Genomic DNA, 25,735 nt, shown 5'->3' on the forward strand with positions numbered 1-25,735 from the left:
CACACTCAACTGCTCCCACTGTGCAATATTGCTCCTCAACCTTCTAAACACCTCACTGCAGCCATCTTTGCAATCTCGCTTTTGCTCAACCGCTACATCGCAAGAGCACCCTTCTGCAAACCTTCTGCAATCCCGAGCATTGTTCGCGCCTCACCGCGTCACATCCGCTCGACGCTACATTGCAAGAGCTCACCCCGCAACCACCAACATCCAATCTTATGCACAACTCTTTTGGCTGAAGCTATTTGCATAAAGCATACGCGTCTGCATCTGCCGCAAACTTTTCAAGATCAGGAAGTATTTTCCTTTACTCGTCACTTTCTTCGAACGTACGAGACACTGTTGTATCAGCACCATGCCTAAATCGAAGAAAGCCTCCGGCATGACGAGTCCCCCTCACGTTCGTGCTTCCAACGATGCCTTTGGCAAGACCAGCCCCCACTGGAATCTTCCCTTCCACGTCGGCAACATCACCGCCGCTGAGATCCTTGCGTACTGCCCGCACTGGCTCAAGTCTGTGGATGTCATCGACCGTTTCGTTGTGAACGGGGGCAAGGCCAAGGTCATTGCGAACATGCTGAATCGATTTCGGAACTTGCCCAGCGACGATGGTATCATCCCCACCAACTCCATCTGCGTCATGATGCAGTGCGCCATGCGAGCTTTCGGACTCAAGGACTGGACCATGGGCAAGCACAGCCAGATCGACGAGAACCACGTATGGGACAGTGCTTCTCTCGATGTCTCCAACTTTCGCACTCCGCATATCACTCACCCCAAGAAAGGCTCTAAGAAGGTTGAGAACGTACCCGCTGCGCCAATCCAATTCCGCGACCTCGCTCATGGCGTCAAGGAGCACCCTTCTGACTCCGACGCACTCGACCTCACGCGCTGTGTTCTTTACGCTATCGATAACCCCGACGAGTCCTGGCGCTTCCCGATTGATTTCGCAGATTTGGTGAATCACCTTGGCGGACCTCAGACCCCCACTCACTTTCACCCCGACAACCGCGCTTTCGAACGCCACTTAGCTGAAGTCGACTCTCTAGCTCCTCTCAAGAAAGTCTCTGTCGCACCCTTGGCCAAGCGTGTCCGCTTTGACACGACAAACAAGATCGCTACCACGCAGAACTCCGACATGCGTCTTACTTCACCGAGGAAGCGCGGCTACGAGGAGTTCAACTCTCTTCAGTCCGACACTATGAAGACCAGCGGCAAGCGCCGTAGCGGCAGGCTCGCCACGCAGGGCCTGAAAGACCTGCGTGAGTCAGACTCAGATGCCGGCACACCCTACAAGAACATCGACGGCTACGAGCCGCCCCAGAAGAAGCGCAAATCTGCCCGTGCCTCATCTGTCGAGAGCGAGTTCACCGGCAATTACACCAGCGACTCCGAGAGCCTACCTGACGCCAAGGAAGATATCAGCGACGACTACCTCAATCCCAAGCCAAAGCGCCCCGTCCGCGCCTCCGCCCAGAAGGGCCGTCGTCTCACACAGAAGGCCATTCACAAAGAGACCCCAAAGACGCACTTTACCGCCATGCGCACCGAAGCAACTACACCTTTTGTCGGTGCCGCGCCCATGTACACCATGCATAACGCGTACGCTATACCCACTACGCATAACGCGTACGCTATGCCCACTACGCATAACGCGTACGCTATGCCCACCACGCAAAACGCGTTCGCTATGCCCACTACGCATAACGCGTACGCTATGCCCACCACACATAATGCGTACTCTATGCCCACCATGCATACCGCGTTCGCTACGCCCACCATGCATACTGCGTTCACTGAGCCCGCCACAGCCACCGTCCCCGACTTCCTCATCGACCCTGTCCTTCTCGCCTACTCGCGCGACTTGGAATCTCGCGCGCCTGTCTCGGTCAAGGCCCCAGCGGCCGATCGCGATCGCCTCATGGTCGATGAGTACAACGTTTGGCTCTTCGCCGAGGAAGGCTGCACCAGTCGCGAGCAGATGTGGGCTTCCGCACTATCATCCAAGCGCTTCAATGGTCCCCGTAATGTGGCCCCTTTCCGCGAGCTTTACCGCCTTAGCAACCCGGAGCTCGATGACATCAGCGATTGGGCCGAGAACGTCCGCTGGGCCAAGGAGCAATGGTTGCACTTCGGCATTGACACTTGGACTGAGTACGATTTCCATCTTGAGCAGATCACCCAGTGGAGGCGTGAGCACATGTGGTGGAGTGAGGAGGCCATCCGCTTCGGTGCTCGCTCCCAGTATTGACTGCAGTCAGACACTGATGCGGGGCTTGACACCTGACCTTTCCCTGGCGAGGCTTTCCTACAACACTGCGCGGGCTTCTTCTCACCTGGCTTTTCTACAACACTGGCCTTGCTTTTCAACAACACTGGCCTTGCTTTTCAACAATACTGGCCTAGCTTTTCTAAGATCATGGTAAGGCTCTTCAACAATACTGGCCTTGCTTTTCAACATCACTGTCAAGGCTTTTCAACATCACTGTCAAGGCTTTTCAACATCACTGTCAAGGCTTTTCAACATCACTGTCAAGGCTTTTCAACATCACTGTCAAGGCTTTTCAACATCACTGTCAAGGCTTTTCAACATCACTGTCAAGGCTTTTCAACATCACTGTCAAGGCTTTTCAACATCACTGTCAAGGCTTTTCAACAATACTGGTCCGGCTTTTCTACAATCATGGCCTGGCTCTCCTACGACTCTGGCCTGGCTTTTCTACATCTCTGGCCTGGCTTTTCTACAATACTGACCTGGCCTTTTTCTGACAAGGCTTTTCTACAAAACTGGCCTGGCCTTCTTCTGACAAGGCTTTTCACAACACTGGCCTGGCCTTCTTCTGGTAAGGCTTTCCTACGACGCAGGCCTGGCCTTCTTCTGGCCTGGCCTTAATTGGCACTGATTTGACTCGACAAGAGTTAGGTTGGACTTATTCTGCGTTGATTCTGCTGCTTTTCAATGTTTTTGATTTTGATACCCAAGGCGTCTTGGGATATAGCGACCCCGACTAGTGCAGCTTGGTTGCTTTTGCTGGCATTCAATGTTTTGATTTTCATTCACGAGGAGTTTGAGAAATCGCAACCCCGACTAGTGCAGCTCGGATGTGTTTGCTACAATCAGTTTTGTTTTCGCATCTGCGTACTAGGATCGCACTTGCTCTTGGTAATTGTTCCTATCATGCTGCGCCGCAAGGTTAGCCACGAATAGGTTCTTGGTTGCCCACCGATGCACTATAGATCAATAACAGTTCTGCAACTTTTATGGAATGTTCGTCTTTGCCTCGCCGTTGAAGCTCGTGAATCCTGGACTGGACTACTCCGCAACGTGCAACTACATGAACACGGTCAGGAATTTAAAGATAAGGACTCACCACGAGTAAAGCACGTTTCCGACCGCATATCACCAGTTAACGGTCATCACCATGATCATATGTATACAGTCATCCACGTTCACGAGCAAAAACACTCTTGATTCGATAAGCTGGACATGATGAATTTAAGGAACGACACTAAACTACAGACTGGAGGTGTATACACTTTGAGAAGACCTCAAAAGTGGACTGAGAAAAAAAGAAGAAGAAATTCAAGCCATCAATGTGACCAGAAGCTTTCTCCGTATGTGGAGTAAGTGAATAGGGGTGGAGTATTTTGAGGCTACTCAGAGAGAAAGTAACACAAGGAAAAAGTAGCGCGTTTTGCGCCGGCCTAAGAAGCGACCACCCAGTCTACCTTGAGTGAGGCCGGGTCTTGCAGCGATAGTCGACCAGAACTAGGCATAGACGCGACGCTGCTTCTTCGCCGGAGGTGCGTGATTAGCTCCGTCATCTGAGTAGGTCCCGCTGCTATCTTGGTCGTCCTCCGAGCTGTCTGAGAAGTTCGACTCGTCGTCAGAGACCTCATTGTCAGGATCTTCATCGTCAGAAGCCTCGCTGTCAGAGACCTCGTCGTTCTCAGAGGCCTCATCGTCCGCAGGCTCTTCATCGTGGTTTGCGTCGTGTTCGGGGGACACGTCGTCATTATTGGCAACGGAGGAGAGACCCTCGGGCACGGAGGATAGATCATCGTCGCTGGACGACTCGTTATCAACAAGGGCGTTGATCTCACCTCGAGTGTCGCGAGTGTCGTTTTCAGCAGAGGCATTCTCATCCACCAGCATTTCGACGTCTTCAGAACGAGCAGGCACGTCCGCAAGAACTCCAGCACCCCGAGTAGGCTTGCGGCTGTTGACTTCCTCCTCGCCCAGAATAGTATCATCGTCGAGTGCGGTGTAGAGGTTCTTACGAGCGCGACCAGAACGACGAATCTTACCGGCACGGGCGTTCTTGCGACCTACTGCATCTGCGTACTTAGAACCCTGGAAAGAATCTTCATCGCTTGACTCGGAGTCTATGTCCCGAATCTTTTGAAGTGGAGTCTTGCGAATGAGCTTGCGAATGAAAGACTTGTCGACAGTGGGAGTCTGGCGAGCAGTCGGAGTCTTAGCCATGGTCCGAGTCGTCTTCTTGGGCTCCTGATCTGCGTCCATCAAGCGGGGCTTCACCACCGTGTTGCCAGACGTCGCGGTCTTACGGTGGCGACGAAGGGGTTTATCCATGTAGCGATCAAAAACTGCTCGATCCAAGTGTGCGTCGGTGACTGGAAGAGGTCCACCAATGTGCTTCAGCAACTCTTTCAGATCATCAGGGAACGTCCAAGTCTCATCCGGGTTGTCGATGTGGTATTGGACGCAACGGGTGAGATCCAAGGAATCCGCTCCAGTGGGTAGATTTGTAACCCCTTCAGCGAGATCCTTGAAGGCAATGTAGATCTGCTTCTGCGCCCGCCCTTCAAGCTCGGCCTGCGTCTTGAACCCACTCACGTCAATAGAACCGTGGTCATGGTCTGCGGGAATCTCATGATTACGCGGGATCCAGGTGCTGCCGTGTTCAATGCGCATATGCCGGTTGAACTTCTTCAACATCATATTCCGGGTAGTCACAAAGCCTTGGGGCATGTGACGGTGCGCAACCAGAATCTGAGCTGCAACCCCTTGTTGGCCACCGTTTGATAGAATACGGTTGATCATGTCGCGGCTCGTGGTCCACCGAGGGAGGAAGGCCAGAATTTCCACCATGGTGATGTTCCCTGCGCCCTTGAAAGGCGTGTTGCCCAATGGGGCTCCAATAAGGCCAACATAGTTGCGGGTATGCTTCGCTTGCTCACCCGACTGGTTGAAATCATCAATCCCTGAGCCCTCGACAGTGTCGTCCTGCATTTGCAGGTCCGCATATGGAAGCTGGTCCGCAGATGGAAGCTGGTCCGCAGATGGAAGCTGGTCCGCGGGTGGAAGCTGGCCCGTCATGGTGCCCGGAACCATCAGGTTCAGTTGCTCTTCCGCGTTCCATTGTGCTGCAGCGGCCTCATTGAAATTGTTCTGATCATCCTGGCCAGCAGGTGTGTCGTCCTGAGCAGGAGCAGAGAAGCCTGTACCTCGAATAAAATCCTCGACAGGGGACATGTGCCGAGGGAGGTGCTCATACCCAGTGACACGACGTCGAAGGGGAAAGTCCGGCACCTGGAGCTTGAAACCCTCGTCTTGCGAAATATCTGTAGCAGCACCCCTAATGGGGAAGTTGTACAGAAGGTTCGGCACGTCTGCATCTGCAACGCGAGGAATAACTCCACCAAGGCGGGACAGATTCCAGGCCTCGACGATGCTGTGCTCGATCTCGATGTACTCGTCCAGAATGCGCTCAGGCGCAAGCCTACGACGAGCCGGCGCCGTGCAGGATTGCCGCAGCTCTGTAACGTTGTTTTGCAACGCGTACTGGAGATGGTAATAGTGGTTGTTCGGAGTCGCGTAACGGGAGGCAATGCGCCCTTGAGCAACATCTGCGATCATGTAGAGGTCATCGAACCAAAGCTCCTTGGTGCGGCGGGGCGCGGCGTGCTGTGGAGCCAATGGATCCATCTTCGCGATTAGACGGTCGGTTTTCAGGGGGTTAACTCTGCGATAGCTGAAAGGAAGGCCTTTGAGTCGAACTGGATCTTTTACCAGCTTGAGGATGTGTCAAGGTTGTGTTGACTCTGTCTGTGGGTTTTGTTGTATGCTACGGTTACGGGAAAGTGTTATATAGCGGTGAGGAGGGCTTGAATTCACGATGAAGGGCCCTCATTGTCACTGCACATAGTTAGCCTGACTTTCACCCATTTCTTTAGTGTCTGGCCAAGCCTCTTGGGATTTGAATCCCTGAGCTTTGGCATTGGCAGGTTTAGGTGGTTGAGTATCATTGCTGTGGTCAGAGAGTCCCGAAGCACACGTGTGCAAGTGCCGTATGTAGGCATCTCCGAGACTGCGATCACTGAAGCGATAACAGGAGCCAGATCATATAGTATATACCATATCTATGTAAAATCCTCGTGGTCAATGCGAATACAAGATCGCTCCAGGACCACCTAACTTCCTCGTTCTCCCAGGGCGCTTTACTTTTCTTAGAATTTGAGACATCTGATAGCTGAGCTCTGATAGTCCAGTTGAGATCTTGCTTCTTGTTCTCGGTTTCAGTTCTATGATAATTTCTCACCGTAAGGTCACAAGATGTAATTTGAGAGCTGCGTACACATATATACGGAGATTGACCGCTGGAATCAGACGGTGATTCCATATGCAGTCTGTCCTCTGTCATATGCAGTCTGTCCTTTGCCATATGCAGTCTGTTCTCTGCTTTCAAGACCCGACAGTCCGTGCCTATAGTAGCTAACTGCACAAGACCTTGTCCATATGCTTAAAATATATGGTACGAATCTCTATGTAGAACAGTTAATGTAACGTCCGTTACTGCGTAGCGAATCACATAATATGCCGAATCCGACCAATCAGCTTCCGTTAATCGCAGATGCCTAGAAGCTGATTGGTCGGATTCGGCATATTATGTGATTCGCTACGCAGTGATGGACGTTAGAACAGTTAATGTACAAGAACATAGCCATCACCACGATTTTCATAAGTACTCATAAGCATAGGTGATGAAAGAAATAATTGGAAATAATTGGACTCATAACATTCAATTTTATCTAATAGTCCGCTCCAGTACTAATCCTATACCCGTAACAAGATCACATTTGCGACACATCTTAAGCCATCTCCAGCGGAAGGCATCCAAGTAGTTTCTCCAACGGAAGGCACCCAAGTAATATTGACAACATCCAAGACAAGGCCGACAACAAGAAGTCACTATATCACAGCCCACCTATCGTCTAGGTGAACCTTGCTCATTATGGGAATCGTCACTCCACATTGGTAGCGAGATTACATCTCAAGCTACACTGTGGGTCGACAGGTTCCTAGAAACAAAGTGAGCTTTGCCTCGACCACACCCGGCTATCTTGACTCTAGAAACGCCATAGGGCGAATTACTCTTGAGTCTCAGGCCAGGATGTAGCTGAGGAGCTCGGCTGTGATATTAGAAAAAAGGGTTGAAAGGTGCAGGAAGCTTGAGGAATTCAGCGTGACTCAGGATCCAGGAACGGTAGCGTCGACCTCTTCGCCCGTGATGCTTTCGCCGTCATAAACGCTCTCAGAATTCGCATCGCTAGTGCGGTCAGGCTCTGAGAGACGAGCTCGCTTCCTACTAGAGGGCTTTGGGTCGGTCTGACGGGCGCGTTTGTTCGATCGCTCCGCCGACCGAGTTACAGCCTCGGAGTCCTGCTGATTCGTCCCGTCTTCCTGGTTGACGACTTCTTGCTGAGCTGATACGTTGTGCTCAGGCGGAACGTATGGCCTCGCCGGGGCGTATCCCGGGGGAGCAACGAATGGGCCAGTGGTAGTATACTCTTCGGGTGGAACGTAAGGCCTAGCCGGGGCGTATCCCTCTGGAACGTATGGCACAGCCTGGGCGTATCCCACGGGTGGAACCTGTGGCTGAGTTAGGACATCTTGCTCGACCGGCATATACTGCTGGTCGTCACCGTACTCCTGGTCCTCGACAAGTTGATGGTTCTCGTCGTGCTCCTGGCCCTGCTCATGCTTCGGGTCCTCGCCAATCGTCGCGTTCTCATCGATTGGCTGGTCCTCGGAGATTGGCTGAGTCCCGACGTCGTGCTGGTTCTCGAGGATCGGCTGGTTCTCGAAGATCGGCTGGTTCTCGAAGATCGGCTGGTTCTCGAAGATCGGCTGGTTCTCGAAGATCGGCTGGTTTTCGAAGATCGGCTGGTTCTCGAAGATTGGCTGACTGTCGAAGAATTGCTGGTTCCCGACGTGGCGCTGGTGTTCGAAGATCGGCTGGTTCTCGACAAAAGGCTGGTACCCATAACCCTGGCTAATATAAGGCTGGTGTCCGTACATCTGAGGCTGTGACGGTCCTTGGAACGATGCGCCTCCTGGAAGCTGTGAATGCACCGGCTGCTGTAAGAGCCATTCGTCTTGAGGGAACGATGGAACTCCTGGAAGCTGTGCATTCACCGGCTGCTGTAGAAGCCAATCGCCTTGGGAAAACTCTGGGCGCTCAGCAATCTCTTGATGGCCCGGAGCACGGCCAGTCACGGGAAGCCTTTGTGGATACGGCACAGGTCCTGGAACCCGAAAAGCCCCTACGTTCTGGAAGCCGTTCGAGTACTGTGGATAGCCTTGATGATGCAGAGCCGCTTGGTGCCCAGGACCTGGCTGGTTCCCAAAAAGCTCTTGATTCCCGATCTGTTGACCAGACGGCATCATATTGTGCATCCTCCCGATCCTCTCCTGCTCGCCGTAGGACTCGCTGTACAGAGCCCCCGTAGGGTAGCCACCGACGGGAAAGGAAAATGGCGGGAGATTCTGTGCACGAGGACGCTTCCTGAGAGGCTGACCATCTTGGTTGGCGCCAGCTGTTGACCCATCGTGCGGATCTTCGCCACGAGTGCGCTTCTTTGAGCCAGGATTTGCAGGTGGTGGCACTGCAGGAGCTGGTGCGGAAGGTGCGACTGGTGGTGCGGCTGGTGCGGCTGGTACTGGACCCGCGGCTGCAATAGCGTTGTTAAGCGCAGGTCCTGGTGCAGCCGCGTTCTGGTTCCAATACCTGGCTATGTGATTGGTGCATTGCTGGTTCCACAGTCGGTCATTGCCGTGAGCACGCTGGCCGCCAATGGTACTTTTCGTGGCCCAACGAGCGAGCGTGGGCCGGTCCAAGTGGTTATGTGTGACAGTGTTAGCACCGCCAACTAGAGCCAGCACTGTACCATAGCTATCTGGGAACAGATAGTTGGCACACTCAGCGGGATGGTCTACCACGTACTGCATGCAACGAGTCAGGTCGAGCGCGTCGTCTCCCTCAGGGAAGTGCTTGACGTTATCTGCAAGCCGCCTGAATGGGATCGCATGGTTAGGGTACATGGGACGCTGTCCTCGCTTCAGAGAATTGGCCTGCTCCATCGTCCGAAGACCTAGTCTCGTCACATTGATACTATTCCGAGCATAGTTATCGTCCCTTTGGAAATTGTGAGGCTTCCAACCTGGATACTTGTCTCCCATCTCAGCCTCCATGATCTTCAACAGGGAATTGTCTTTCGCATGGTTCTTGCGATGGGCCGTAACCATGTGAGCGAGAGCCATCTGACCACCGCCATTCTGCTTGACTCGGTTGATCACGTCAACGCTTCGCATCCACTGCGGAGCAAAGGCCATGATCTCTGTCAGCGTAATGTTGGCATTCGGTGGAAAGGGCAGGTTGGGTGACGGTCCGTCCTTGATGCCAACGTGTTGTCGTGGCTGCCTCCCTGTTGTCTGCTGCGCCGCTGCTGGAACCGCTGCAACCGCTGGAACTGGTGCCGGTCGAGCTGCTGGAGCTGATTGAGCCGCGAGAGCTGGTGCCGGCCGAGATGTGGCCTGGGCAGTTTGTGTAACTGGAGGTTGGACTTGGACTACTTGTGGAGCTGGGTTATGAGGCGGGGCAGCTTGGAATGCAGAAGGAGGTAAAATCCCTGCTCGGTGGACACGGTTCACTGGTGTCGGTTGATGCACGTGGTTTGGCCCTACCCCAACCGAAGGAGCATCAGCACTGACCCTATGAGGCCGTACTTGACTGACGCTCTGCTGCATCGGAGGTGCTCGTACGAATTGTGCAAGAGGACCAGCCGGAATTGACTGGTTAACCCCATTCTGAGGAACCCTTTGCAGTGGAGGCCGGCTAACCTGCTGGGAAGCTGGTACACCGACAGACTGTTGCACCGCAGCAGGTCGAGGCCGCTGCTGCTGATGCCCAGGGAATCCGGGGTCCAAACCATGCTGCATGAGAACATGCTCTTCAGAAGAGCTCAAATGAACCAGAGTCCCCTGCAGGAAATCGTTCACGATGGCCACGTGCACGGGTGGTGGCCGAGGAATCGAGCGAACGCGCAACCACGCCCGGGGTTGCAACGGTATTCGTGCTTGTACCGCAGCACTCCTCAGAGGGAAGTTGACGTTGTTGTCGAAGAGATCGTATTGACCCTCAGACGATACCTCGGTCGAATCGATGCTCACGATGTATCCAAGCCGAGTAAGATTCCAGCTCTCAAGGATATCAAACTCGTATCGGATGAATTCTAATAGAATTTCATGAGCCGATTGATTACGCCGGCGTTGGCGTAGAGCCTCTCGGGCACTCTGTCCGTTCTGGCGCAGCGCCTCCCCAAGATGCGGCCTGCCCTGTCCGGGGTGGTCATGGGTTAGGAAGATGTTCAAATTCGCTTGGTCTATTAGACTCTCCACTTGCTCGTCTGTGGTGGTATGGCGAACCAGCGCCTGAGCTTGCTGCATGTATTGAGACATGTTCGCTTGGAATTGGTAAGAAAAGTGAGAAGATTGATGAATATTCGAGGAATTGAGTCCGGCTCAAAGCTCGAAGCGGGTTGTTCGTTGAGGAAGTGGGTTGTTTAATGTGAGAAACTCGCTGTGGAGTATGAAAAAGATTATCATCTTGTATATAAAGCCTTGGGAGGGTGAAGTTGAGCCTGTATCATCGCGTCACAACGCGTGCACACTATGTGATCACGTGTCGACGCTTTCACCTTCTCCCCCTATACCTAGACATCAGGTTGACAGAGAGAGTTGTATGAAGATATGCGACAGGAATGTATAATTGTCCACATGCATACGAATATGATACCGTGGATGAGGCTGTTGCTTGAGAGGGCTTGAGGTACTCCCGCTGACCAAGCATAAGGGGCAACCATATTTGAAAATCATTTTGACCGCTTCGGGACATCCTTTTTGCTGTAATGGAGGGCATCTCGGCGTTGATAGTCTTGACAATGATGTATGTTCCGTTCGGTGGACGGTGTTCAGTGTCATTTTCGCCAGAACCCATGCTCAGTGCTGAAACCTAGAATGGGCGCGCAAAATAGAGAAAAGCACTCAGGCAATATAAAGAGTCTAGTATGCACTTCTCCAGCATGATGACTCGCTGGAAGCAGACATGGTGAGCAAGAGCGCCTTCAGTGCTTTCATATTATAGCGTATAATGACAAGCAAAGATGATTTCTAAGACGAGCAAACGAGTCCACAATTAGAGGTGGAAACAGTGGCCTCGAACTGTTTCAAGGCATTTGTATGTCCAAGTCAAACCAATCGGCCAACACAAAACACGGAAGAGTCAATCGGTGTACGGGATCTGGATACACAGTCCCACCTTATCGTCGTTCCAATTTCACTGACAAACTGCGCCCTAGCCACTTACCGTTCATACGCCGTTTGTGTTGTTCGGCTTTGGCTCAGTGTATCGCTGTGAGGCGATGGGCAAGACAGTGATGGGTAAGACATTGTTTGCTAGACAAAGAACGAAGGAACCTAAACAGCACCAATTGTAAGAAACTCCATTGTTTGGCCATAATGAATACAGCGATCCATACTATCGCAAGTTTTCAGAATCTTGAGCGGTTGCGCTAAGACATTTCTTGCTCGATCGACGTTCCAAGTATCAGTTATACGTGCAATGATCAGATCCGCTAGAACCACACGTACAACCGAATGCCGCATCACTGAGATAATGTTTTAGACTTAGTTTTACATTCAACCTGCATTTTCTGGGGTAAAGATAAATTATAGGTGTGCAATTTTCGTCGAGTCAAGCAGGGTGCGGTATATTTCACAGTTCTTGCTAACGTTTTCTTCTACGGCCCATCTCTGAGTCGTGCTATCACATCACGCGAGGGAGATTTCAAGCAAGAAAAAAATTCAATTTGAGTCTATGGATGTACAAAACAGTGGTGAACAAGAATTGATGCAATGATCTCATGCCGAAGAGCTTGGCTCTTTCGGAGTAGGATCTTCCATGACGGAAGAGCTCTACCAATGAGTTCAAATAGCGCATCGCCTCTTATGTTCGGTGGACAAGGAAAGAATAGGGGAATAGAAAAGGGGTTGGAGAATAGAAGTCGAAGAAGCAAATAAGGAAAGTGGAATAAAAGCAATGAAATGAAGGAAAGGGAACTCGTCGAGCATGCAAGAAGGTCCGGCGATTTCAGTTTATCGCACGGTCGGAGTTCCCTTATATCCAACTCCGAGGATGGATTGAGCATTATCAGCCGAATTCGTGATGTTAGGTTTCGATGGAATGCACGCTTTCGCGTTATTTCACACCCTCATCTTAACCATCTGGTTGCCCGCCTTGCTGCGCTTTGTTGTGTCGCACGCTACACGGTTTCCGTAAATCTTTAGATAGGACGAACAACTGACTGCCAACGTCCAAAGGCGGCCTGATCAGTGTGATACGGTGTAACTTCGATGCCAAAGGTCGAAGAATCGGAGAGCTGTTCGGTCATCCGCTCGAAGTCATCCGGGAAGTTCCAATCCTCGTCAGGGTGATCGACAGCTTACTGAACGCAGCGAGTCAGGTTCAGCGCGTCGTATTCAGAAGGCCACTGCTTGAGATCCTTGGCGAGGTCGCGGAAGGGGATAGCGTCGGTATTCTTGTCGCGATTCATCATGTGCTTTGGGCCTTCGATCTGGAGGTACGTACGGAAGCCCGCAATGTCGATCGATCCAGGGTCATGGTTCGGGAGAGGAATGTGGTCCCTAACGCGCCACTCGCGGTAGTCCTGGCCGCCGTTGGCAGTCTGATCGCCGCGGGCGCGCATGTGATGCTGGACAATGTGCAACCAGTAGTTATGATAAGTGGGAACTGCTGTGTTTCGATGGGCGTTCACGATCTTCATGATCAGCTTGCAACTACCGCCGTTTGAAATGAGACGCTCGATCACATGGACGCTCTTCAGCCACTGCGGCATGAAAACGAGCAATTCGACAACAGTGACGTTGGCTGGTCGATCGCTGACTTCTGGGAAGGGGAGGTTACAGCTGGGCGCGCTGCGAAGAAGATCGAATGTCGGAGAATAGGAACCCTTCACACGAGGGGCCTTCTTTGGAGATTTAGCGGACGGCGCAGGCGAAACATTCGCGCGGTTGTTTGGCGTGGTATCGGACGACTCCTGCACCGGTTGATTCTGCGCATACTCTGTCGGGGTTGTAGCAGACGCCTTGGGTGACTTCTTCGCGCGCTTCTTTAGTGATGTTGGTGAAGATTCGGAAAAGTCCCCTGCACGCTTCTTTGGCGTAATAGCTGACCGTGCTTGCACTGGTTGGGCCTGCGACGTAATCTCATTGCCCTTCATGGAAGGCTGTATACCAATAGTGCGAACGCCGTGATCTCCCAGGAAAGTATCCCATTGGAATAACACCGGATTGCCCTCGGCCGTGTACGACAGTGCGGATGCGATACGAAGTGGTTGCCAAGCCAATTGCTGCTGGGACAGCACATGAGCCTCTTCGGTCTGCTGGGGAACGACGGAGACGGGCTGCAAAGGTGGCGGCTGTTGGAATAGGACACCAGCTTCGACTGCAGCGCGCCTACAAGGGAAGAGGAACAGCTCATCAGTGCCCACATTTGCCTTCCCGCCGTTGACCTGGTTCCAACGATTGACTATATCGCGCTCGATGTTGATACGCTCTTGGAGAACCTCTTGTGGGGAGCCTTGGCCCTGAGAGCAATCGAATAACCCATCGCGTAGGTTTGAACGCAAGGCCTGCGTAAGCTTTGGATAAAGCAATCCATGGGCGGTCACGAATTCGGGCTTTGCAGTATTGAGAATGGTGTAAAGCCGGACGTACGTCAGAGCCGGAACCATGTGCTGGATCACCCCAGTGGGCGTGCTCGGGACTGCATATGGGACAGTACGAGGCAGGACGGTGTGATTATCCTGATCTAGCGGCAAGAAGGTCTCATCGGCCAGGCTGAAGAGACCGTGAGGGCCGGGGATGTAGCTCCCAGTTGGAACCTCCCGACCAAGCGGCATCAAGAACTCACCAGGCTGGCTGGCTGGATTATTGAGTCGAGAAGATCCTAAGGAGACCTCGGGGCCGGGAATGTATTGACCATGAGGCGCAGGCGAAGATGGAAAGTTACCATCGGCGAAGTGCGCCATCTTGGGAAATTGGCAGTGTAACTGCCCTCGAGGGGTACGGTCTGGAAAGGGGTTCGGCTTTGACGATTGAGGCTTCTCGTCTAGTTGTGGTGTTGCTGGGTTGAGCCTCTGTGTGATTAATCTTGTAGGTCAATGTGTAGGGAATCTTTATAGGGTTGGGAGTGCGAACTAATGACATTGTCGCGATCACACGACGCGAACTCAACGCGTCGCGCAGACATAGTGCGCTCGTGATGGAGTCAACCACATCCTCTCGACTTATTAACCTACTCCGCTCACTTCTGAAATGTCTGCTCTAGAAGATCTGATAGGCTATGCCGGCGAGCACATTACTTCACCCGCAGCCATTGTGAAGCCATCAAGACCTCGAATAGCACGACTGCCACATCGTCAGTATACAATGTGAGAGCTGGAAGAAGCCAACTTATAGCGTGAATGAGGATGTCTGCTTTGTATTTTACCAGACACAGAAGCACGTACGACTGATGAGGCCGCGATTGCATGCATAGACCTGGATTGGTATGGAAGATTATACTAACTTTCCCAGCTGAAGCCACAAGATTCCACATCAGTAATGCTTGCTCCATATAAAATCTTTCCATACCTCGCACTTCCCTGTTCTATCTTTACCAAGTCGATACTTGCCTTTTCCGTCTATCCCGAAATCCATCACTATAGAGCCATTGGACCCCGAGGTCCTCCACCCTTCGATTGGCGGCTGCCACGGATCCCTCGCAAAATTCGCCCATGCTCCGCGCATCACATCGCTCAGTTGTTTCTGCTCTCTCGTCGCGTTAGTAAGGTTGTATGTAGAGAATACGATAGGAATTTCGGAAGAATGGTACGCTTTTTGCGCAGCAACAGGCCAGCGGTTGTCAGGCAGGTTACGGAAGCGTTGATTAGGGAAGGTGGCGTTGAAGAGGTAGCGGTAGGTAGGGACGTAACGGTGAGAGGAGTTGCTTAGAAAGACCGCAGGCTGCTCGTGGTCAATACTCCTATTCATTATCACCGACTTTCGACAGGGCACCTACGCAGTGGAAATTCCAATCCGTATGGATTTGCGTCAAAATACTCATGTTGTCAAATCGCCCCTCTGAAGGATCCAGCTTATACGCGTCGAGAATCTTCTCTTTGAGGGCAGCCTCACCGGGGAAAATCGTGTTGAAATATCGATCGATATCCGTACCGTTCTTCGCCGCGTAGTAGCTTCCGTCTTGGACGGCCGACCCGCCGATCACAGGGACGTGGGCGAACATGCCGGCTTCGCGGCGGAGACGCGGATCGCAAACTATAGTTACGTTATCACCAGCCATGCCGAACCCGATGTTGTATTTTTCCTGAGCGTAGCGTATGTCTGAGGCTGGGGTCTTTTTCATGCAGTCGAATGTCGAGGTTGCATTATCGCATCCGAGGCGATTGAGGAGAACCGTCCAGGACGAAAAATCGGTGTCGTTGCAGTTTGGAAGTGGATTGTAGGAATAGGTGCCGCTCTCCATGATGCCGGCGTGGAAAGGCGGACCATTTGGCCAAGGTGCAGTAAGGAGCACGTCGACTGAATATGCACCGGCAGATTGACCAAAGATGGTTACGCGTTTGGAGTCTCCACCAAAGACCTTGATGTTTCGTTGCACCCAAGTCAGCCCTGCGCGCTGATCCAGCAAACCTAGGTTCCGCTCTGTGAGATTAGTGATGTCGGGTGCGATGGGAAAGCCGAAGACATTCGTGCGGTAGTTGACAGAGACAACGATCACATCTTCGAGTGCAGCCAAATGCGAGCCATCGTATATGGGCTGCCCGGCGTTACCGAAGCTGAATCCGCCACCGTAGATCCAGTAGAGTACCGGGTACCGCGACTTCCTCAAAGACTTCTTCCAAGTCTTTTTGGGAGCGAAGACGTTGAGATAGAGACAGTCCTCACTTTCTTCAGGCCGCGGAATGCTGAACACATCTTGGATGAAGTCGCGATCGTCGATCGGTCCTCCAGCCGCAGTCAGTCTGATTTCCCGGTATTCATTTGTCACCGATCACCTACTAAAAGCCTGCATGCAAGCCGGCTTGAAAGCCTTCGTATCTATGGACCCCGTCCAGCTCGTCGGTCGCGGCACCGAGAATCTCCCAGTCCCAAGCGGCGCCTCTGCGAATGGAATTCCAAGAAACTTGTTAACCACGGCCGTCGCCCCTGGAACCCGTGTCGTGGTCCCGACAACAATGCCGCCATCTATAGTTGCCGTAGGGGCGGTATGTACCAAAAGGCCGGCTACATTCCAAGACGCGGCTGTCAACAGTGCCGTGGCACCGGTGGCGATCTTCATTGCAGGTAAAATGTTGGAAGGTTATTGCACTATAGACCGGGAAGAGGTGATCGTAGGATCCATAGGGTAGTTTTATACATGAATGCCGGCAGTTGGTAAGGGCAGGGAGTGTGAGTCTGTGTGACCCCGCACGCTGGTAAGTTGGTGGTCATTCGCGTTGCGGCTAAAGGCGATTGGATCGAGCATGGGGAAGCTAATATGCGGTAGAGGACATGCGAGCTAGAAAGTATTGCGAGAACGTGGTTCCGAGAGGGATGTTCGTAGTTCGTTACATCTCGCGGTATTGTTGAGCTTGGTCCATTCCGGGCCCAGCTTCATGTTTGTGCTTTGTATGCCATTGAGATTCAATGTGTACATTAGGCATAGGATACGGCGATCATATTGACGCTGACCCCAGAATTCATGCTTTCAAAGGATTGAGGGCCGATTCCGATCCTGCATCTCGAGTGCATGCGATGTTCTCGTACACGGTTGCACATGGTGGGTACCCTGGCGAGGTACCTCTAGCTCGAGCTTACCACCAGCGGAATCTTAAACTCGACCGAATGAGGAAGGTCAGCATTCGCGTGGACTGGTAAGTCGCCTTCATCGATGAAGCGGTGCAATATTGCTTATGCGTGGTGATGTCGTTGGGTTGGTTGTAGGCGGGACTGTGTTGACGCCAACGAGATGATAGTGTTATCTGTTGACCAGGTAATCTACTATCGTATACGAATAGATGAGATGGCCTGCATACGACGTACAAAGGGAGAGGTGGTGGCTGTGTGGTGCAACCAAGGAACGTTCTGGGAGTGATGCTGACCCTCCTGGCAAACTTCCTAATCGGGTAATCTGCCTCCCGCTCGCGAAAGCCGTGGATGACTGCAGATCACTGTCACCTCTGGAGCAACGATGAGTGGCCCGAGCGTCGTAAACACCGCGGTGGCCCAAGCTCCAACCCCGCGCCTTCACTCAAGGCAGGCATGACACATGCTCAAAATTCCTATGTATACTCCCCGTACAAGTCTTTTTCGATTGTCTACAATTTCAAAACGAGCTCTGTACCTTCGAACACGCCACTATTCCCGAGTTAATCGCAAGATGGCCGACGTCATCGAGCTGAACGAGATCCCCACGCTCAGCCTGCTCTACAAGCTCAACCGCATTCCAATCGCCTCAGACCAGGCGTCGTCGTACGAACCAAATGTCGCATACAATGACAAGATTTCGATCATAAAGCAAGACATAACCTCCCTTGCAATTGACGCCATCGTGAACGCCGCGAACGAGTCCTTACTTGGAGGTGGTGGTGTAGACGGTGCTATCCACCGTGCAGCAGGCCCCGATCTTGTCGAAGAATGTCGCACGCTCGACGGCTGCGAGGCAGGCGACGCCAAAATTACCGACGGCTACGAGCTCCCTTCTAAGAAGGTCATACACGCCGTGGGCCCTCGCTGGTACGCGCTCAGTGCCCCGGACGCAGAGGCGAAGCTCAAGAGCTGCTACCGTCGGGGTCTGGAACTGGCGGTCGAGAATGATCTGAAGAGCATCGCCTTCCCAGCAATTAGTACCGGTGTTTTTTCATACCCGAACGTAAAGGCGTGCAATGATGCCTTAACCGAGGTGCGCGAATTCCTGGACGAGGGGAAGGGCGATGGGCTACAGCGTATTATCTTCTGCAACTTCTTGCAGAAAGACCAAGACATATACTACAAGCATGTCTCGTAAGTTCCCCAATGTAGTCATGTGGATGGTCGCTAATGCCAAGCAACAGCAAGCATTTTCCTCCGGTGGCTGAGGTCGAGGAGACGGACGAGGTCACGAAGACCTCAACCGACGAAACAGAGATTGCTGCTAAGCTACCTGACCCTCCTACGACCGAGCCCAAACACCCCGATGAGCCTTCATCGAAGAAGCAGAAGACGGAAGCAGCGGAGGATGACTTCGTGGTGGTGGACAAGGATGACGCCAAGGGCACTCCCAAGGGCGAGCTATAGAGGCTCCACGTGTGACCGAGATTTAACGTATGATGATATTCATGGCAAGGCGTTATGGTGAATTTGCGGCACGGTTTGCATATACCCTTGGTCCCGGTTCGCCGCCGAGGACTGGCATTGTTTAGGTAGGATTCAATATATCACCCTGGTGCATGGTCGTCCCTCCATGCGCTGATCACGTTTACAGCCTTTTGAGTTCTTCTCTATTCGGATGTTGATTGCACGACCATACTTTCACTTCCGCCTCGAAAGGGTCGAATCAAACGATAAACGAAGTAAAGCCGATGCGATTGGAACACGGCATCTTACCAGCATGCTACCGTACAATAATTCCCAGGACGTTACCAAGGCCGCTCCTACGGCCTTCCGCATCGCACCCTATACTCTTCCAGCTACGCCAGGTTCCTTTGTCTCCCTTGACCTCGGCATCTCACTCATCCACCGGCCAGAGGCAGCTCAGGCGCGACTTCAGCCTTGTGAGCGCACTCTCACCCCGGCTTTCATATACCGAAAACCGTCAAGGCAGGATTAGCACTGTTGATCGTTCTAGCACACTTACGCAGGTACCTATTCTCGTCCGTCTAGCTTCATCCGCGACCAGACTCACTGTCCGCCTTTCAGTGACATCAATCACCACTCAGGAGTAATGAAGTACTTTTCCCACCCACCCCGGCTATCTGCCTTCTTCCACTCGTTCATCCCATTCGATACACCATCCGCGCCCACTTTCCAATCCCCTCTCTCCACCATTGCGACCCAACTCCTAAGCACCTGTACCAGTCTGACGGGGTGGCTCTTGATAAACGGCTGCCGTCCCGTTTGGTACAGCTCATCATATTCGTCCTTTGATTTCGCCAGCTCATCATGTACATTCTCACCGAACAATGTGCCATCACCTTTTCGCGCCCATCCATTGCCACCGATGGCGAAAGGAAGAACGAGGGAGACCGCATCGCTGTGTTGGTTGTTCCCTTGGTCAGATGCGTGGAAGTATAAACCTGCAGGGTATGTTGGGAGGTTGAAAGGATAACCGAATACGTCGTAAGCGTATATATTAGGATGGGGCGAAGGACGGTTGTACATCAGGGAAGAGCGGAAAAGCAAGAGAGGTGATGAACGAAACCAATGACGATGGTCCTCTGGGACGGTATCGAGAACTCCGAAAAAGGGCTGATCGGCGATGGTGCTTGCTGTCGGAAGGGACAGACCGGGAGCAATGAAGCGGAAACTCGGACGACGAGCGCGTGTGAGAAAGTCGTATGCGAATCCGGGAGGTATATGCGCGGTGTCGAGGGCTTCTTTATTCATCAGACTGGCTGATGCATTACTTTCTTTAGGCTCTTTTGCGGGCATGGCCGCCTCGATAGCGGCTACCAGCTTGTCGAAGACCTCGACTGCTTCGTTCACTTGGTAATCCGTATATGGCACTAACTCCCAGGGTCTGTATTCTGTGTCAGGACCCACGGCTTTCACTTTTCCTGTTCGTATCATGTCGAGCCACGCTGCCAATATGTCTTCGAGTGGATGCCACTTGACGCGACCCGAGTCACAGAGTCCATCGCTGTCATGAATACTCATGCTCATAATGGCCATGTTCTTTTCTTGGTCGAAACTTGATTCCTGTCAGCATTCGAGCGTCTCATATGCATGCGAGTACTTACATGAGTCCTTCTGGATGAGAAGCAAGATTATTCGCCCAATAAAGCCTGACATATCTCCCCAAGCCTCCACCGTCCAGATTCCCATGATGCTGCTCATACTGATTCACCCAACTTGGCGAGCAGAGCCCATCAAGGAGCGCAAACATGTCGTCCCCAGGGTACATAAGCGCGGTCGCGTAATAGTGAAAGTTTTGCACGCCGTACTGCTGTTTTGATTCTGGAATCTCGTACGCGCCTTGTAGAAACGCGACAAGGTCAGACGACAGTTTCCGGCGTGCGTTTTGTGCTGCTTGTCCATGGTGCTCGAACCAAGTTTGGGGATGGAAATCTTGAGGGTCTTGATTCATCGCTTCCCACCCTAGGCGGACAATCTTGTTGTGTAGCTCAATGCAGCGTGCCACGTTCATTGTCGGTTTTGGGAGGAAAGATAAACGCTCTGGTCTGAGGGAAGGGAAGGCGATTCCGATAATGATTGCACCTACGGCGAATGCGTAGATAAGCCAGTCCATGAGAATAAAGAGTTTTGATATACAATTGAACTTGCTTCAATGCATAGTTTCACTATCTTCCCAGCGTAAGGGAGCTGATCAAGGTGCTTCTTCAAAATTCAGATTGGCATTTCAGTACGGTCAGTTGCAATGACTCTGGTATTTGTACTACATAGGTAGTTCCAAACCAGAGGGCGAGGTCTAGCGTGTGAACAGTGGGTCCCACTTGGCGTTCCCCTTCAGGGGCAAAGGCTAACCCAGAGTGGAGAGCGCGTTCAATTAGCTTCTGGGTCGCATCTTCATCCTTGCCCGCTGCCTGCTGAACAAACACCAACGTCGCTCGTGAACAAGTTGATGTCTGATGATCCTACTTCTCGCCTGCGATGAAGTCCTTGATAGTTTGCTCAAGACCAACATCCTCCGCGAATCCCAGCTCTTTCGCTCTTGACGTATCGTACTTCCCTGGCCAACTAAGCACAATCTTCTCGATCTTCTCGTCCCTCTTCTCTTTTACCAGAGCTCTTGTCTCTTTTCCAGCAACTTTTTCGAGGGCCTCCAAGATCTCTCCACTAGTTGCTGTGTACCCAGGTAAGAGGACCGTTCGGAAATGACCGAATTTCTCCGCAGGAACATTCAGGGCGTGGACAAGGTTGTGAGCCAGCGTCCGAGGAGAGGCAAGCCAGATTCCGATGTTTGGATCGACGGGAAGCTCACTTTCTTGTCCGTGTACTGGTTCTCTCACAATACCCGATACGAACGATGAAGCAGCCGCCGTTGGAGCTCCAGCGCGGACGAAGATCGTAGGCAGGCGCACCACTCTACCATCGATAAGGCCTCTCCTCGAGTAGTCATTAACGAGGTATTCGACCATCAGCTTTTGTGTTCCGTAGCTGCTTTCAGGCATGGGAACAATATCCGTCTCAGTCGCGACATTATTGACGGCCGCTCTTCCAAAAACAGCGCACGAGGAAGTGAAAATGACCTTAATGCCAGGTTTCTTTTCTCTGATGGTGTCGAGGAGCCCACGCACACTGTCGAAGTTTACACTCAAGCCCAGCTCAAGATTCGCTTCCGAACCACTCGACATGATGCCGTGGAGGATGTAGACGGCATCTGGCGAGCGATCTATCAAAGCCTTGCGGACATCTGGTTTCGTCAGGTCCGCTCCAATACAGTCGACTCTGGTAGACTTCGTCGGGTTCGGAGGCGCCTGGACATCGGCTAGGATAAGTTCCGCATCGGGAGAGGTCTCGATAAGCTTCTTTGCAAGGGTCTGGCCGACGAATCCGCCGGCACCTGTGATAATAACTTTCATGATGACGAGTATATATGAATATCTGGATCGAAATGAGGAATTGAAGTAATGAACAGATATTAGCGGGCATCTCCGCCAGCAGTCGTAGATGTACGGATGAGGGGTAGTGGGGAAGCGCACGGCCCTTACACCGAGGTTCACTCGGCGAAAAGGCCGACTTCCCATCGCACATCTCTGCGAAAGCTCGTGTCTGGAAACTCAAAATCCATATCGTAAGTCATACAGTATCTGGAAAGTGTTCAGCCAGCATGCATTGTACCATTTAATCATGGATGAGAGCCAGCCATCCTTTACCCCGCTTTCGTCACTGCGTTTACACAGCGCAACACAGGGTGCGAGAAAGACTGTTACTGTACGAGGAAATCAACGCCTATCTTTTTTTACGTCGTGAGTAGCTTATCATATATAGGTACCTTTCTAGGCGGAGAACAGTCGGCCTACTATACAATACTCCGCTAAAAAGGCGGAGGTGAAAGTCGTTTTGCGTTGAACTACTATCAATTAGGTCTCACACATAGAAGGCTATAATCGATGATCTTCTTCGACCTGATTGCCACATCTCTCGCCGCCCTAGGTGCCAGCTCCGCCATCCATATTCAAGACTAGCTCATCTTGCCTTTGGTCCTGGTACTCCACTCTTTTCCACGTCTTGACGGCCTTGCTTTCCGTATGCAGCTCCCAAATCCGCGTTCTCCGATGATACCGGTTTTCGCCGTATGAACAGTAGCCCCCAAAGCCACTGCCGCCATTGTAACATAGCCAAGGCACATGTCGAGCAACGCCATCCGCTTCTTTGACTAGGGCACAGAAATCGTTCACATGATCATGTCCACAGCCTACTGCTGTCACTCCTTCTTCCACCAACGCATCGTAGACATGAGTGTTGAAGCTTGGACCTTCTGTAGGTTCTCTGCGCTGTCCACCCCTCCGGAGGAGCTTATCATCATCCGCAAACTCTGGGAACGGAATGTGAATGAAGACTAGCGATTTATAACTGTGGTGGCGATGAGAATCTGTGTCTTGTTTCTCCTTTGACTCGCGAGAGATGTGCCGGAACCATTCGATCTGACTCGGTTGAATTGCCTCATAGTCTGGACTTTGGGTGTCGGAGTTTACCTGCCCATGGGAGTCCAGTAAATATATAGTTGACATAGGTACGTCCGATGACTTGTGCGGGTACACATGAATGTAGGAATTTCCGACGCCATAGACCTTCTCAGGGCCCGGTTCGCAGAGGCTGAAAGGAAGCTCCTCGTATAGCGCCATTTGCGCGGTACCTATGACTTCGTGAACACATGTCCTCTAGAGCCGGTGAGGGTAGCTGTTGTGACTTACGCGACAATGCGAAGTCGCCTTCACTGTCATGATTCCCAAAAATCGCCGCCCAAGGAATCGAACGTTCTATGACCGGAGCAACCACTTTGAATAGCGCTGTTTGGCTATCCAAAATATCATGATGGAGTTGATCACCAGTGAAGACAACGAGATCAGGCTGCTCAATGTCTAGAATATGGCCAACAAGCCTCACAGTGTGGGGGTCAGCATCGTGAACTGGTAGAGCCTGCCCATCAGGCCCCAATGCGTCTTTACACTCGCCAACTCCTATCACCATATGAGTATCGGATATTTGAACTATCTTAAAACTACCGTCTTCACGTGCGCGCAGTACCGGGTGGTGCGATCGTGGGATTGGCTGACCGTATCTGAGAGTCAGTCTAGGGCTGGGCGTTGTCGGAGGAGCGTGCTCAAGTTGCAATGATTGATCAAGAATCGTCCATTTTGGGCGAGGATCTACGGCATCGGACCCGAACAAGATGTCCACGCCTGTAAGATATGCGTTGCTGCCTTTGACGAACTTGCTTCTTCTGATCCAGAGGCCAGCCGGGCGTTCTTCCCATGTCGAACTTTCGAATTGCGGTTTGCCAATGCGCACATTCGTGATGACTGGTTGTTCAGCGCTCAAATCTTCTTCTCTAGCTTGCGCGACGTGAATGAATGCACTGTTTTCTGCCGTGTGTAGATATAGATTCTTCTGTATGCGGTACCAGCTTTGGCGATTGTGTTCGAGTGATTTGGAGCTCTCAGTACCGTAGTAGTAGCATACCGTCAAGTCTGTGATGATGGTGTGTGTATCGTCACGACCCATGATGGAGATTGGATTGAAATGGTCGCTAGCGGGGTGGCTGGTGATGCGGGCGCTAAAGAGTTGGAAACCTCTCACACGTCTCCAAGCGCTGAACGCCAATGACGACACAGACCCCGACACCGACACCATAACTTCCGTTGCGCACTGGAGGACCTTCTGCCACGATGAAGAGACGCATGTCAAAATAGGCTCGGTCTTCTTCCTCTACATGTTTGGTAAACACTATCATTAGCTGGTGACTATGACGCGCTCGTCAGCGCGTTCTTGTCTCTTAGGCACGCAACGCAGCAACTACAACAGGTATTCAATAAGACAGAGGCACTAAGGAGTAAGGGGTTTACCTCGACAATTCGGTGTCTAACTCATGGGGAAGACATGTCACATGACGACATAGCTCTTCTAGTTGAAACGGAACCAGCCTATGTCGCAGGCCTGGGGCCGCCGATGATGAAATATTGAAGATACCTTGACACCGGTACTTCACAGTTCCTGAACGAACGTGCTGGAGCTTGAGGGTCTCATTCAGTAGACAAGCTACCGACAGAAACAGGTGTACACTAATTCTTGCAAAGTTACCCGCTTCTGCGCAACGATACTAACGTGTCATATCGCAGAGTCAGCTTCACTTGCTTGGGCTGAACGATATCAAGCCACCCTCTATCTCATCAACCATCTACTGCCCCGGATTCATTGGCCGGGCATAAAATCCAATGTTCATCACATTCAACGCATAGTTATGTTCAAGGGAACTGCCACAGGCCATGTTGAAGACGAACTACAGCGGCTACAAGATGGCGTCCAACGACTTGCACAACAAACTCAACAGCCCCTGGAGCAGTCAAAGCATTTTGTTCGCCAAATCGAAGCATATGATTTGATGGTCACATCACAGAAGACCTCCTGCACGCTGAGTTCATAGACATCAACAGTAGGGAAACTCTTGGACGGACGTCATTGCACTATGTATTCAGAGTACCTACATGTTTATGCCCATTCACTGGCTACTTCAGCAACATATCGCCATGGTGGCGGGAGGGTGCGTTACATCTATTGGAACTCCCTTCGATCTTTAGCACGTCTGTAATTGCGCTACTAGGCAATAACAGAGTTAACAAAGGCTTGCTTCTTACTCGTGGCTCGGACATGTGGTTGCCAAAAACCCACGCTGACATTCTATAAAATGGTAGCTATTCATAGAGGAACGGCGGGCTTCTCTTCCTCGAATCCCTAAGGCGTGTCCAAGTCCACACTTCTATACGCAGAATATTCTGTTCACCTCACCTCGCATAGTGTAGGTCGATGTCGCTTGACGGGACCGGTTTACATAATCCAGGTCACCGAATCTGCGGAGTGAATGTCAACTCAGCAACGAATTTTGACGTCGCTTACGCACAGACTGCAGTCTCGAATTTCATCATTCCCACA

At 52.0% G+C, this 25,735-nt stretch overlaps 9 protein-coding genes across 9 annotated transcripts; 2 read left to right on the forward strand and 7 right to left on the reverse strand.

Annotated features, from left to right (window-relative positions):
• Positions 1-355: 355 nt before the first annotated feature.
• Positions 356-2,251, forward strand: N0V89_005338 (uncharacterized protein; the record flags this gene model as incomplete). Its single annotated transcript, XM_056214115.1, has 1 exon — positions 356-2,251. The coding sequence occupies one exon, from the start codon at positions 356-358 to the stop codon at positions 2,249-2,251; it is 1,896 nt and encodes a 631-aa protein (XP_056071382.1).
• Positions 2,252-3,769: 1,518 nt separating this feature from the next.
• N0V89_005339 (uncharacterized protein) lies at positions 3,770-5,950 on the reverse strand (the record flags this gene model as incomplete). The annotated part of the gene is made up of 1 exon (XM_056214116.1): positions 3,770-5,950. One exon carries the CDS (start codon positions 5,948-5,950, stop codon positions 3,770-3,772), a length of 2,181 nt encoding a protein of 726 aa, XP_056071383.1.
• Positions 5,951-7,492: 1,542 nt separating this feature from the next.
• N0V89_005340 (uncharacterized protein) lies at positions 7,493-10,762 on the reverse strand (the record flags this gene model as incomplete). Its single annotated transcript, XM_056214117.1, has 1 exon — positions 7,493-10,762. One exon carries the CDS (start codon positions 10,760-10,762, stop codon positions 7,493-7,495), a length of 3,270 nt encoding a protein of 1,089 aa, XP_056071384.1.
• Positions 10,763-12,804: 2,042 nt separating this feature from the next.
• On the reverse strand, positions 12,805-14,590 carry N0V89_005341 (uncharacterized protein; the record flags this gene model as incomplete). Its single annotated transcript, XM_056214118.1, has 2 exons — positions 12,805-14,520; positions 14,582-14,590. 2 exons carry the CDS (start codon positions 14,588-14,590, stop codon positions 12,805-12,807), a joined length of 1,725 nt encoding a protein of 574 aa, XP_056071385.1.
• An 817-nt stretch (positions 14,591-15,407) lies between these two features.
• N0V89_005342 (uncharacterized protein) lies at positions 15,408-16,724 on the reverse strand (the record flags this gene model as incomplete). Its single annotated transcript, XM_056214119.1, has 2 exons — positions 15,408-16,390; positions 16,445-16,724. 2 exons carry the CDS (start codon positions 16,722-16,724, stop codon positions 15,408-15,410), a joined length of 1,263 nt encoding a protein of 420 aa, XP_056071386.1.
• Positions 16,725-17,804: 1,080 nt separating this feature from the next.
• On the forward strand, positions 17,805-18,700 carry N0V89_005343 (uncharacterized protein; the record flags this gene model as incomplete). The annotated part of the gene is made up of 2 exons (XM_056214120.1): positions 17,805-18,427; positions 18,478-18,700. The coding sequence occupies 2 exons, from the start codon at positions 17,805-17,807 to the stop codon at positions 18,698-18,700; spliced, it is 846 nt and encodes a 281-aa protein (XP_056071387.1).
• A 630-nt stretch (positions 18,701-19,330) lies between these two features.
• On the reverse strand, positions 19,331-20,768 carry N0V89_005344 (uncharacterized protein; the record flags this gene model as incomplete). Its single annotated transcript, XM_056214121.1, has 2 exons — positions 19,331-20,312; positions 20,362-20,768. 2 exons carry the CDS (start codon positions 20,766-20,768, stop codon positions 19,331-19,333), a joined length of 1,389 nt encoding a protein of 462 aa, XP_056071388.1.
• Positions 20,769-21,216: 448 nt separating this feature from the next.
• N0V89_005345 (uncharacterized protein) lies at positions 21,217-22,164 on the reverse strand (the record flags this gene model as incomplete). The annotated part of the gene is made up of 1 exon (XM_056214122.1): positions 21,217-22,164. One exon carries the CDS (start codon positions 22,162-22,164, stop codon positions 21,217-21,219), a length of 948 nt encoding a protein of 315 aa, XP_056071389.1.
• A 570-nt stretch (positions 22,165-22,734) lies between these two features.
• On the reverse strand, positions 22,735-24,310 carry N0V89_005346 (uncharacterized protein; the record flags this gene model as incomplete). Its single annotated transcript, XM_056214123.1, has 3 exons — positions 22,735-23,441; positions 23,500-23,766; positions 23,812-24,310. 3 exons carry the CDS (start codon positions 24,308-24,310, stop codon positions 22,735-22,737), a joined length of 1,473 nt encoding a protein of 490 aa, XP_056071390.1.
• Positions 24,311-25,735: the final 1,425 nt, after the last annotated feature.

Source organism: Didymosphaeria variabile, assembly GCF_027946475.1.
Source record: "Didymosphaeria variabile strain IMI 356815 chromosome Unknown scaffold_4, whole genome shotgun sequence".
NCBI lineage: Eukaryota > Fungi > Ascomycota > Dothideomycetes > Pleosporales > Didymosphaeriaceae > Didymosphaeria > Didymosphaeria variabile.